Source organism: Kryptolebias marmoratus, linkage group LG11 (genome assembly GCF_001649575.2).
Source record: "Kryptolebias marmoratus isolate JLee-2015 linkage group LG11, ASM164957v2, whole genome shotgun sequence".
In the NCBI taxonomy this organism is placed as follows: Eukaryota; Metazoa; Chordata; class Actinopteri; order Cyprinodontiformes; family Rivulidae; genus Kryptolebias; species Kryptolebias marmoratus.
Genome location: NC_051440.1, coordinates 10788788 through 10802789, shown reverse-complemented (window position 1 = coordinate 10802789; position 14002 = coordinate 10788788). Strand labels below are relative to the sequence as shown.

The following is a 14002-nucleotide window of genomic DNA, read 5'->3' as shown; positions in this document are numbered from 1 at the left end:
GTGGATAATGTACTCAAAACAACTCAGCTTGAAAGAACTGCTGCAGCATTTGGTCTGTGTCTGAGAAATAAATCTGCACAAGCTCGGAGTTAAGTTTCCGTTTGGAGACGAAAAGGGTTTAATGAGATTAGGAAAATAAAAATTAAAAATCAGAAGTTTGTCTAAATATTACCTCTGCTTAGATGTGGTTCAGGAAAGAGTCAGTTTGTTGAAGTCGGGGAATGATCGCGGTCACTGTTTTTCTTCTTTAACTGCACTGGCAGTGATGAAGGATGCTTTCGTTACTCCAGGGAGCAGACCTGCAGATGTGAAGGCTGGTAGGTTCATTTAGCAAAACTCTTTCCAAAAAAATGAAAACATTTTTTACCTGTAGGTCAATTAGGCTAAATTATCACCTGAATCCTTTTTTTAAATTATCGTAAAAGGCAAGTGGTCACATAGGCGCCTGTGTGTGACTATGATTTTATTTGTTTGTTTGTCTGTCTGTTAGCATAATATCTCATGAACCACTTAACAGATCATAATAAAAAATACCAGAAAGTAATCACTGGATGTACATCTACAACTCATTAACTTTTGGAGTCAGCTCCATTCAGGATGGCCGCCACAGCTAATCAACCTTAGCACACACAAAAATAGCTTAAACTCAAGCAATTTTACAAATACTGAGCTAAGATTTGGGGTGGTAGTAGTTGAGAGTCATCCCCAAAACATATTTCAGCCACCAACAAGTCATGCATGATATTTGTTTAAAACCTTGGTGTGCGAGTCAGTGGGCGATATGCATTCCTTCAAGGAATGCTAGTTTTAATAGCATTGCCTTTGCAGAAGTTACCCATGACGTGAACTACTTTGTTCTGATAACGAAACTCCTTTTAAAGTGATAGCGCAACTATTTTAAAGGCGGGTTCGGGAAGTGTTATTAGTCGTGAATATCTTACCTGCAGCTGAAATCACTCACAGCATTATTAGTTAGAATATTAGAGAGAAGTTCATATATGGGAGATGAGCTCAAAGCTGGTTTGAGCAAAACCATGGTGGACTGCTGGCATCCAAAAACGACTGAAATCTCAAAAATGTTCAACCAGTTTTATTTACAGCTGTCACTCCTGTCTTAGACACTTGTTGACGATAACGTTCCATGTAAAACACGTGCAGGTTAAATATGACCTGGCAAAAAATAAATAAATTTTGATGCTGAAGTTGCCTGAGAGTGTTCATGGTCTTCTGTGATGTTTTGAACCGTCCTATTTAGTTTTCTTGTGTATTATTCGTTTTTTGGTTACTCAGTTGTGTTCTTGGCTTTTCTTCTTGTATTTTTATGGCCACTAGGTGTCCTCATAGGCTACGATTCCAGCTCCACGCACCTGCCTTTCATCCGTCATCGGTGTGTCTGTTTTCACTCCATAATACACTAACCTGTCAGATCCTCCTTTTTTTATTCCTGTTAGCTCTTGTTTCTATATGCCGCCTTGGTTTTCTGGCCAGTTTAGTTATTAAAGGTCAAGTCTTTTTTTGGTTTTGAGCCTGTCTACTGTCTGCCTGCCTTTGGGTCCATTCATCAAACCCGCTCATGACAAAAGTAATAAAGGGTAAAAAAAATAAAAATACTGTAGTTCAAGCAAATGCTAGTTTATTCATTTTTACATAATCTCATTATTTATCCATCAAATTGTTTTTTGCTGGATACTTTGTTTTTCTTGTTTTTTTTCCAACATGCAATAAATTTGGCATGAATCGTGAATGTAATGGTTCATAGACAAACACGGTTCTTCACACATAACCATCTGATACTTAAGTGACAGAGGTGTAAATGTCTCTAAATCAGCGTTCACGTTAACTGGCTTGAACTATTTTTTTCGATTGAATTCTTTTAAGTTTGGCAAAAATCCACTTTAAAGCAAGCCCCAGTCTGACTATAGCTTTGGCTCGACTGTTTAATGAAACCGTCTCTCTGATTCTCCTCACTGAGATCGTTTACTCTGCAGGTAAGATACTGACTGCTTAAAACAACTCAGAGGGGGAAAAATCCAAATTATCTTTTTAAAACACTGAAGAAAATTCACAATTACATCCTTGTCTAGATAAATGTCTAAAGATTTAGTGAATATTAAAGCAATGAATCCCTAATATTGTTTATTTTACTTAGAGGCAGATTGTTGAACCCCTTCCCGTCTTTACCCCAAGCCTCAGCCTCTCTGTGATATTCTTTTCATACTCAATCATGTCACTGACTTGTTGCCAACTAACCCAGTTTGTTGTGAGATGTTCCAAATGTTTTGGTTTTGTTTTTCATTTAATTATGCGGTTTCCCGCTTTTTGTTGTTGACTCTGTTCCAAGCTTTCTGAAACACATGGCATCAAATATCAGAAGATCAAACACTGGCAAATTATTGCTCGCTGTTCGAACTTATTTCATTTATTCTCATTTGAGACTGAATTTGGGGGGGAAACGGAACTCTGCACTTTAAAACCACATTGTAAGAAAGACGTATTGATCCTTTACTGTGATTCCAGGCCGGAGACACAGACCAAAGTACTGCAAGGAACAAAAATACTAGCAGATTAAAGGCCTAGTATTCCTTGAATTAAGGCAGGTCTTTCACTTTGAAAATAAAATTGTGGTCAATGTCACACGATAGCAAGCTCAGGGTGCGTGTTGGGAATGACTCTCAGCTACTACCATGTGAGATTTTAGCTCAGTGTCTCTAAAATTAACTGAATTAGCTATTTTTGTGTTTTTTAAGGTCAGCTGGCTGTGGCAGTCATCTTAAATTGGGTCGGCTTTAAAGTTTATCAGCTGTAGATGTGCATCCATTGATCACTTTCTAAGAGTTTCATTAAAATCCATCCAGTGGTTCATGAAACATTTTGCTAACAGACAGACAGAGTTGACTCCATTAGTTAATGTCAAAGTTTTAAACAAAAGTCTGCTTTGATCTATTAGCACTTAGAGTATGTTGTGGATCAATCTCAGCTACTACCACACCAAATCTTAGCTCAGTGACTGTAAAATTAACTGAGTTATAATCAGCTTTGTGTTTAATAAGGTTGATCAGCTGTGGGGGCCATTTTGAATTAGGTTGACTCCAAAGGCTAATCAGACGTAGACGTACATGCACTAATAACGTTCTGAAAGTTTCATGGAAATCCATCTTTTAGTTCATGAGATATTTTGCTAACAGACACACACACACATACATAGACACAGCCAAAACCATTACAGCCCTCCTTTCATCCTTCTGCTGCAGGTGATAATGGAGAAAATGCTTTCAGTCTTTTTTACAGATATCAAATCAAAAAATATATTGACCAGGCTAAGATGGAAAAGTGAGACCAAAAACAACACCTGAAAGACCGCTGCAGCTAAAGTATAAACCTGGTTTTGGGTATTTATTCTCCATTTCAGTGGATCGATACATACAGAAAATAATCTTCTCGACACCGAGACTTTGCCTCCCTCCCGGCCCGCGTCTCGCACGTAAACACGCGGCGCAAAAGTGGTTCAGAAAAGGTCCGTGGCGTCGGCGACGATTAAAATATATTCCGAACCATCTCCAGCTCGTAAATCACAGCCCTCGCCGTTTTACACTTCCTCTTTAAATATCACCACCTTTGGTAATAAGAGGTAAGATGCAATGAATCCCGGGCCCTGCGGTCCTTCACGGCGTCAGCACGAGACAGGAAACGCACGGCGTGGAGTGGCCTGAGCGCGTCTCTCGGCCACTTGAATATTTCTTTGAAGAACACACATTTATTGATCCTGACATGATGACTCGATTGAGCGGCGCACGGAGTGTAAAGCAGCAGACCAAACTTAAAGGGAATCCATTTAGAAATACGCTTGCATATTTCAACAAAGTGATGATGAGGCATTATGTGAGTCTGCATACCAATCTCTGCGGCCAGACAAGCCACTTTCATCTGTATGTAAATGCTGAGTATGTAAATAAGGCGTGCAGCAGTGGAGGGGCTGATAGCTGTTGGGCTTGGATTTATCACTCGCGCACTATTTGATCCACTGATCCGGTGGCATACACTTTGCATCCGATATCTCTTACAACACATCAACTTTTGAAGATGGGACGCAGTCGCATAATAGGCAATATTTCCTCTTTTTATTCATTCACTCAGGCTGGGTCAGGGTCTGCGGGGCTGTTAGATTGGATGAAAGTGGAGCCAAGCAGAGCAAATGCTTTCTAACAACAATGAAATCGAGGTGATGTGTTTTCTCACGTATCTCCTCATTCCCTAATGCGGTGATGCCGCATTCATTTGGAGGAACTTTAATCTTGTTCTGGAAAATTCCATTAATCTTCAGCGTTGCTCGCAATACAAAGGAGAAGATAAAAAAAACGCTGAGCAGTGGGAAAAGAATAATAAAAAACAAAACAAAACAAAAAAAACTCCACTGGGGTTGTGTTTTAGATTTTACATCCTCACGCTACGTGTTGCCAAGGGCCCAAGTGCCGGGCACGCTGGTGTATTTCTCTGCGCAATGGCGCACATTCGACGTAAATGAACTCTGTACGTGTGGAATGTGTGTTACCGATGCTGGCTTGTCCAAGAAAACGGCCATCTTGTGCCTGCCGTATAGATTATCTATCCATCTGACCGTACGCAGCAATGCCCGCCTGCTTTTACAGTCAGTCCACATACGCGGTAACCCCACATCAACCTACCAGCTGGTCACAATCTGGTTTTTTTATTCTCACTGACCACAAACACACGTTCCAGCTGACAGTAACTGTCCCCAAAAGATTCATGGTTATGATACTGGCGTTTAAGATACCACATATAACGTCTTTAATGTAAAATTTTAGCTGCAGATCTTTTAACTTTTTTAAATATATATATATATATATATATATATATATATATATATATATACCTGTGATAAATGCCTGCTCATGAAATAGTAATCAATCATCCCGCTCACACACCTCCATAACACCTCTTTAAAATCTCTTGACTGCTAATGTGAGACCGTCTCAGCTAACAAAGTGGTCGTTGGGAGGGGGGCTGCTTCAGTTTAGCAGAAAAACAGAAGATCAGTTTCTTTTTTTTTTTTTTTTTTACCAGATTCTGTCTCTAACAATGATCTTAATCTCCTCAGAGGATGGCTCCCCGTTTCCGCCTCTCTCTCTCTTTCTCTCTCGTTCCTCCATTTCGCAGCCATTTGCATGTAGGCAGAGAGACGCTTGAACGGAACACATTTCGGCGCCTGGTTCCTCTCATTAAGTCACCTCTCACTTCAGGACCATTATACCAGCGTCGCATTACCATTCGCTCTCCTCCCCAATGAAGCACCTGTGGTTGATGGTGGAGGGGGGCGATGGCGAGAGCCTACAGGCCTACCTGCACATCCCACATTAACCACTTGTGTTTCACCGTAGTTCGCCGCGCCGCTCGTAATGGATTGATGATTTTCATAACGTGCATTATATATACAATGCCAACTGGTGTAATGTATTCCTCCGAACATGAAAATTACACCCATTGCGCTACATAATCAAACACACCAAATGTTCTCACTGGCTGTTGTGCTCCGCAGAAAGAAAGGAGGAGTGAAAATTCTCTGCTTTTCCTGCCAGGGGCATTGTAACTTCTCCAATCACATGAGAACTAAATCAAGAATGCATTTGTTATCTCTCGGGTACAGAAACAGTAAAAGGCCCTCCAGATTGTTCCTGTACATTTCAATTACATTTGACACGCAGGGAAGAGTTTGGACTTCAAACAGCTCCGCTCTGCAGCTGCGACGTAAGCATGAAGTCGGAGCTTTTTTTTTTTTTTTGCATTGTGTGTGTCGATCGCCACGGGGCGGAGGCGTCAACACCGGCAAGCGTGATAATGATTATAGTTCTGGTGCTTTCAGGGCCCCCCCCACCGTGACCCTTGTGTGTGTTAACCTTGCTTCCTCTGTCTTGTAAATCCTGTCCTGAGAGGTTTACGGGCCTCACTTGTCAAGCCTCGTTCCAGTTGGATTCGGGAGGTGGAGCCGCAGCCCCGCACGAGGCGGGGATGAATTCAGCATCGGGCAAGTGGCTACGATGTTCCGGGCGTGTTTGTTGCACCGGTTGGACGAGGCGTTCGCTAAATGTCACTCACGCACAAAAAGGGATTATTTCAGCACTGTAAAAAAAAAAATTGTACGAAAATTTACGGTGACATTTTAACAGCGGCACTGCATTATTATCAAACCATAAACTTTAATCCGTTCCAGGTTAAGAAAACCCACGTAAGTTGAGGGGAAACGCCACCATTTTAAAACGTTTTTTTTGTAAATGTTACTTTGAACCTCTGACCATTTGACAGGGTGGAAAGAAAGATGTGGGCTCTCAGATTTCAAACCGTGTTAGGACTTTTTATCACCTGCCACCAAAAGGTGCATGATTATCTGTCTTTTGTGTGTGTGTTTGCCTGTCTGTTAGCAAAATATTTAATGAACCAGAGGACAGGTTTTAATTAAACTCTCAGAAAGTAATCACTGGTTGTCCATCAGCAACTGATTACCTTTTGAAGTCAACCCAATTCAAGATGGCTGCCACAGCTAGCTGACCATAGCCAACTTAAAAATAGCGATAACTCAATCATTTATACAGACACTGAGCTAAAATTTGAGGTGGTCTTGGCTGAGACTCATCCTCAACACAAATTCTGAGCGCTCACTGATCACACAAGCCTTTTTGATACTGAGTGAGATTCTAAATAATGTTTTTTTTTTCCAAGGTTTGATCAAAACTGCATTTGCTCCATAATTTCTCAACTCAACATGACCCTAGTTTAAAACTCGTGCATTGAGTTATATACTTTCCTTGAAGGAATCCTAGGTCTTTTATATAAATGTTTGGTTTTATTTATTCTTGAGAAAATGTGGTGGTGCTGATCCTTCACAGACAATCAGAAATCAGGTTGTGCTTATTAGTGTAACACTGGTTGGATGTTCTGTGAGCGTTCTGACTTCACTACTAACACAAATCTATTGCAGGAACATGGTTACAACAATATATTTTTAATTTTAGACTTTTCTGGAACATTACGTCTCATGTTGTAGCAGTTGCTGAAAAAGCTGTCATGGAGTAACTGCAAATTGACGGCAACGTTGTGATCTTTTATTACCACCTTAATTTTGCACGCAACATTCTTTACAAGATGGTTAAAGAAATATTTAAGACGACTATCCATTTCCCAAACCTGCTTTGTCTTTTTCAAGGTCACACAGCAGAAACCTATCCCAGGGAGCTGAGCAGTGACTGTGCTTTTCTCAATTAATAAATTCATCTGTTAAATGAGGAACCAAGGTAAACCTCTATGAAAAGGTGATTCCCTAACTATGTATGACGGGGGGTTTTTGTTGTAAATTTTTGTAAATTTAACAGCTGAAAACTGTCTTTTTTAACTGTTCTTCATTTAATAACACGAAAAAACATATATAGACTTTAAAACTGTTTATGGTAAACCAACTTTAATTAACAAAACTACCATGAATCTAACAACTATTTATTGTGTGAATGCTTTTAAGCATTCATTTTACAGTGAAATACCAGCAGCTGTGGTTGTCAGAATTTCACCTTTAAAAACTACAATGACAGTGTGAGTAAGAAGTCAAGCTGACCGTGAACAGATTGCTACAGAAAGGGCTGCACAGCAGATTTAGATTGGACATCTTTTCACTTTGAGGCAGCAGCAATAACAACTATTCCACTATGCAGCACCTTGGCTAACCAACGACGTTGACCATTGGAGCATTAACTCAAAGCAGTTTAGCAGCCACGTTGTGTAAAGTGCAGCTTGTGTGTTATGTGATGTTAGACAGATGTTTAAAAGTACCTCCTGATTCCTGTTACACAATAACATTTCAGCAAAATAGTACCAACTTTACAGGTCATAATGTAAATTAAACCTTACTACCACAATATTGCAGGGACATACTCTGCTTGTTGGCTTTTCCATACTGACCGAAATAATGGATGTTAGTTATATTCTACCTTACTGGTGTGACTATCAGCCTGGTTTTCCTTTGATTTAGATGTGAATTGTGATAATAAGTTCACAGTGTTGCCTCTCAACCAAAGATGGGCTGAGGCTGAGGCTCCAGCACCAAGTTATTGCAATTACTGGTAGCAGTAGTATTACTAATATAGCTACAGTAGTTGTAGTAGACTGTAGGTTCAAATATAGTTTCCATGCTGTAATTTTACAGAAACATCTAACGAGCATTGCATTTTTGGTTTACAAAATTCCAACCATAACATAATTTGTTTAAAAAAAACAACTTCAATTTGAAAGCTAAGCCAGAAGCTCTTAAAAAAATGTCCTGCTTTCATGGTTTAGCTGATGTCAGACACTAAAATTTACAGTGAGCAGTTTTACAGTGTAAGCAGATGTGCGAATGAGTTCAAAAAACGGGCTGGAGGTCCATGGTGTAAGTGTGTGTGTGTGTGTGTCTGAAACGAACACGCTCTTGTCAGAAGCTGAGACCTATCGTGTCTATCAACAGTCATGTTTGTGTGGCTGCAGAGGAACAACTGTCTCACTGTTCCAGAATAAACCCTGTCCTCCCAGTCCTCTTCCCTTGTGGGTTGCGCTTGACTTCCACCGTTTTCACAGCTGCTCTCAGCAGTGCACTCCATTACACCTTAAATCACTTAAAAGATCTGAAGCACCAAAAAACTCCCTCTGCAGCTAATTCACCCTGACCGTGTGGATCATCTGGCAGAAAATAAGAGTGCGAAAACACTGAAAATATCTGATTCTATAACCTAATGAAGAGCGATGCTATCTTTAAATTAGAATCTGCTCCTGCCTCGAATAGCCGGCGTTAAATTGTGTCGCAAAACGATAATTTAGCACAGTTTTCAAAAGACGCTGCAAAGCAAAACACCCGCAGATAAGAATCTCTCATTCAGCAGCCAGTCAACCACTTCTTGAAAATCTGCGCAGATCCGTTCCGACCGAGGCGCATTCCTCTTTGTTGGGCATCCAAAAGCAGCCACAGAGATTAGGCTCGATAAATAGGGAGGGATAAGTGGGTCTTGTCCTGTGTTTGGTGGCACAGAGCAGAAGACACACAGAGGCATGACACGCAGCTGCACAGAGCTATTGATTCTCCACTGGTCTCCAGGCACCCTTCCCCTTCATTCAGGCTGCCTGCCAAGTGCCTCAGAACAGGAGCCCCTGCTCTCCCAATGTCTGCACGTCTGCTTAAGCACAATCAATGGGCCATCAGCAGGAGAGAATGCCCGCCACTGTTTTTACTTCCACACGGGAAATTGAAAATATGCTTTAGTGGAAAGGCATCGTGATACCATGCAGGCATAAAGGATCATTGACCATCAGCGTAAAATCAAACGCTTTGCCTTAAAGCGCAGGTTTCAGCCATTAGCTCCTCCTGTTCGTCTTTGGGGAGCTTATTTGCATCTAAATGAAAAGACCAACTCATTCCTATGTGTATGAAGAAGTATTTGTCAGATGTGGATCAATTTTGTTCTCTGAAACAAACCATTCGAGTACCTCATTACCTTTGATCGGATGAGCCTCTGAAGGTTACAGTAGCACAGCGCAACAAATGCTCTCCTCGCTAGGATGTTTACACGATGAGTAAGATTCAGCTCTACAGGTTGGATGAAATATGACTTTCTAAAAGCAAAACCTCGGGACAATGATGAATGATGGGGAAGGGGCGATTCTGTTTGTCAGTGATCGGTATTCAGCCTCTTCACCGGTGGTCCACTATGCAGCATTCTGCACCACTGGAAGGCTCGAGTTCATGTTGCAGATCTGTCAGCCGGCTGTCACGGCTCACAATGGAGAGACAGAGACGTCCCCATTACCAAGGACGTTTCAGTTGGGTTCTTGCACACAAAACATCTTTTTCAAATCCATCTTGAGCAACACAAAAGGGGGAGGAGAGCTCGGAGCCTGAAACCAGCAAATATCTTTGCAGCCTCCCAAAGAAAAATAATGTTGCCTCTCTTACTCATCCTGCACCTTTGAATCTAAATGGAAAGCATGTCCACGCGCCCGAGAAGGCAGCTTTGAACTGTGCATATTATTAATTACATGGTCATTTCGAGGGTGAGTTGTGGCTCAACTGGTATTAAAGATTTGTATGTGCCATTAGGAAGACAGAACGTCCGCTAAGTCAGTGTCACGGTGAGAGCGGATCGAGAGGGGCTGGCGTGAACACCTTTAATAACAGCAGAGATTATTATTCTAATAAAAACTCCACATGCTGCCTGCAGAGCTGAGGGAGCCAAGCTGCATCAATGCAGCTGTGAAGACTGAGGAAAAAAGAGGAAAGGATGCTGTTTGTGTTGTGAAGATCAGTTAGAGTGAAAGTACAGCACCCCCCACCCCCACCCTCCCCAACACACACACACACACACACACACACACAAAGAAAAATATCACATTCATAGTATTTTGCACTATGAAGAGCACAGCTTTGTGCACTTCCACACACCTGCAGACGAACACGGGGGAAAAAGACGTGCGCTCACATCCTCTGGCAATTTGTTTTGCATGTTTGATTTGTGACGTTAAAGCCTTTGAAATGCAAACATTTTCTCAACAAGACCTCATTTCTGTGTCATCACCATCATCATAGCTAAGGAGGCGGTGGAGGGGGTGGGGGGTTAAGACTAACACAGTCTGAGGGGCTGCGGATTTACAGTTGCAGCAGTGAGTGATAAGAAAGCCAGCAGCCTATAGGGTTCTGCACGGAAATCTAACGTGATTTGATTTCAGGAGGCAAATATTCTCGGTGGCTAAAGTTCCCATCATCATTGAAAACATATCGTCCTGTAGGGCTGCACTGGAGTGAATAATGGTGATTATAGCCCAATATTAATAGTAATAATAATAATAAGCCCACGTTTGAGCTGCAGAGCGGTGGAGTGCGCTCATCAATTAACGTGATCTAATCGTCTTAACGGTGTTTAATTATTTTATGCTACATCAGCAGCACACAGAGCAGCTGATGTTGGGCATGAAATTAGCATTCAAATATTTACTGTACCTCCCTGAAAGGAAAATGATCTGAGCTGAGAGAGAAGGAGGGAGAGAGAGAGAGAGAGAGAGAGGTGATGAATGAGAGGCAGACAGGGGGGAGGTGGTGCAGGGAGAGGAAAGGGGGTAGTTTAAGTTCAGTTTATTGGCTGCACTTGCATCACTTTGGCCTGTAAATGCCGCATTTTTGGTCAGTAATGAGCCACTCTTTGTTTGGCAACAAAAGAGCTTCGGGTGTTTTTTATTTGTTTGTTTTGTTTTTCTCTCTTTTTCCTGAGAGACCCTGAGAGGTTCATTGTGTTAAACTTTACAAATGTCCACAAAAAGACCCTTGAAAACGCTCAGGGACGGGGCTTGACCTTCAGCACAATGATAGGTGTCACTGAGGCTCACTGTTGCGCACGGATCGCTTCTGCTGCCCTCTGATTGGCTGAGGAGGTCGCGGCTGTTAATACACGCCCAATCAATGCACACCTGTGGGAGTTTGTCAATCACAGGAGTGACAAAAAGGGAAGGGGCATAGGTCCCACCATAAATTTACTACACCCCCTGCCCGGACAGCTTTACATGCATAATAATAATTGCAAGCCAAGCCATAATCTACACAGATTTTAATGAAAGTCTCAGATCACAACGTTTATATCTACAACTGATTTAAGATGGCCATCATAGCTAATTAGCAAACACTAAAGGACTCTAAATCAGTGAATTTGACAGGTACTGAGCTCAAATAAAAAAGTGTGGTAGTAGCTGAGCATCATCCCCAACACATACTTTGAGGGTATCCCTCTTTACTTAAGACCATGGCATTAACTTTTAAAGTCAACCTTGTTTGTCTATTAGCCAAAATCTCCATAACTACTAGATGGATTTTAATGATTATCAGTCATTAGGTATACATTTATATCTGACTTCTGAAGTCAACCAAAATCAAGATGGCTCAGCTAATCCACCTTAGCAAAAAAAAAAAAAGTAGGTATAACTCAGTCAATTTAACAGGTATTGAGGTAAAATTTGGTGTGGTGGTAGCTGAGAGTCATCCCCAACACATACTTCACGCGCCAACAGATCATGCAAGGTCCTTGTTTAAAACTTTATTGTACAAGGCAGTGAGTGAAATGTGATTTGTCATGTAATGCTACTTCGATTGTAAGTATGACTTAAGGAGAGGAGAGGCCATGTGTCAGAGAGCTGAGTTGTGCTGCTCTAAGTTAGTCATTTTAACTGTAAAGTAAAATACGAAGTAGGCCACACATCAAAATCCCTAACACCTACATTGCAGTAGTTTTCAAAACGCTTATATATGACAACAGCTTAATAAAACTCCTAAAATTATGTTATGACTTTTGGTTTTAAAGCGCCACCCCAAGATTACCAGCAGGCCGCTATCTGCCCCCATTCAAAAACTTCCTGGGGGCGCCCCTGGTCAGTCAGGAGGAAAACAGGTATTCATGATGACTCAACTTTTATTACATGCAGCAACCTTATAGATACTTTATCAGTAGCAGAAATGAGGAGGTACGTGATGCATTTCAACAGCTGAGAGGTTGTTTTTTAGGAGCTTTCGTGCAGCCACCTACCCCAGAGTTGTCATGGTGACGATGGTGTACCAAAACGCCGCGGGGATGCTGGTGAACTTGGTGGCCGACGAGCCTTTCTCCGCATAAAACATGACCGTGGCGAAGATGATGATGGCCATGGTGAGGGAGAAGAGCAGAAAGCCCAGCTCGGAGGCGCAGCTCTTCAGGGTGTAGCCCAGGATGCGCAGCCCCGCCGAGTGCCGGGAGAACTTGAAAATCCGAAAGACCCGGAAGACTCTGAGCGTGACGAAAGCGCCGCTCACCTGGTCGTTGTCGGTCATCACCAAGCCGATGTAGTAAGGCATGATGGCCACCACGTCGATCACGCTCATTACGCTCTTCATGAACTTGCAGCGGCTGGGCGCGGCAATCAGACGCAGCAGGTACTCGACCGTGAAGATCATGACGCACGCCGTGTCCAGGCAGAAGAAGGCCAGCGCGTAACGGTCCCCGCACGAGACCTCCTTGGACCTGTTGGGCAGAGTCCCGCACGGCACCGTCTCCACCACGTTGGCCATCACCGAGATGGCGATGAAGAATCCCGTCACATAGTAGAAGACCAGCGCCAAGGTGCTGGTGTGCGGGTTTTCAAACGCCCGCCACAGGTACTCCCGGAACGTCAGGTTCACCGGCGTCACGTCGTTGTTCATGTCCATCTCCTCGTCGTCCTGGAGCCGCTCGGCGTTCTCGCGCCTCCGGTCCTTGTACTCCTCGTAGCAGCAGTCCCCGATGATCTCCGGGATGATGCCGAAGAAGGCGAGCTCCTCGTCGTACGCGGAGATGCATTCCTGGCGCGGGTAGTGCAGCTTCCCCGTGCGGTAGAAATTCAGGATGTGCCTGAAGATGTCGGGGTCACGGTCGAAGAAGTACTCGTTGGTCTCCTCGTGGAAGAAGAAGTCGCGCTCCGTGCTGCCGAGCAGGGTGTCCGGGTACCTCTCCAGCGTGGTCCGCCACGTCTGGAACTTGGTGCCGCTCACGTTGAGGACGATTAGTCCGTCCTGGGCTTTCCTCTTGTCCTGGGGAGGGATTGGCATCGGGGTGCTTGCCACGGGCATCCATCCGATGGCCGCCGCGCGGGCGAAGGGAAGCCACGCCGCTACACCTGCTGCCATGCTGACCTGTAGTGTTCTTCTTCTTCTTCTTATCCGCGCTTTTCACAGTGCTACGGCTCGGGGATCAATTGCATCTGCAGGCAAGAGGAAGAGCAACAAAAAAAAAAAAAAAAAAAAAAAAGACCCAAGTGATGATGACTGAAGCGCCTCAGTTTCACAGAATGTATCCAAAACCAGACGCGTAAACCCGTTTTACTTATACTGCGCATCGCCTTTCCCCACAGTAACTGTTCAGTTATGGAAGCCCACTGTGCGGCAGAATATAAATTAGATTTTTAGAAAACCAACATTTAGCAG

General features: G+C 43.0%; 1 protein-coding gene across 3 annotated transcripts in view; it reads right to left on the bottom strand.

Moving 5' to 3' along the window:
* Window positions 1-14002, bottom strand: part of kcnd2 (potassium voltage-gated channel, Shal-related subfamily, member 2) — a 73552-nt gene that overhangs the window by 41686 nt on the left and 17864 nt on the right. For all 3 annotated transcript variants that reach the window (XM_025003652.2, XM_017405920.3, XM_017405922.3), the window contains one exon: window positions 12594-13779. In XM_025003652.2, coding sequence (XP_024859420.1) covers window positions 12594-13705 — 1112 coding nt within the window. In that variant the 5' untranslated portion in view covers window positions 13706-13779. The remainder of the gene's footprint in view (window positions 1-12593; window positions 13780-14002) is intronic.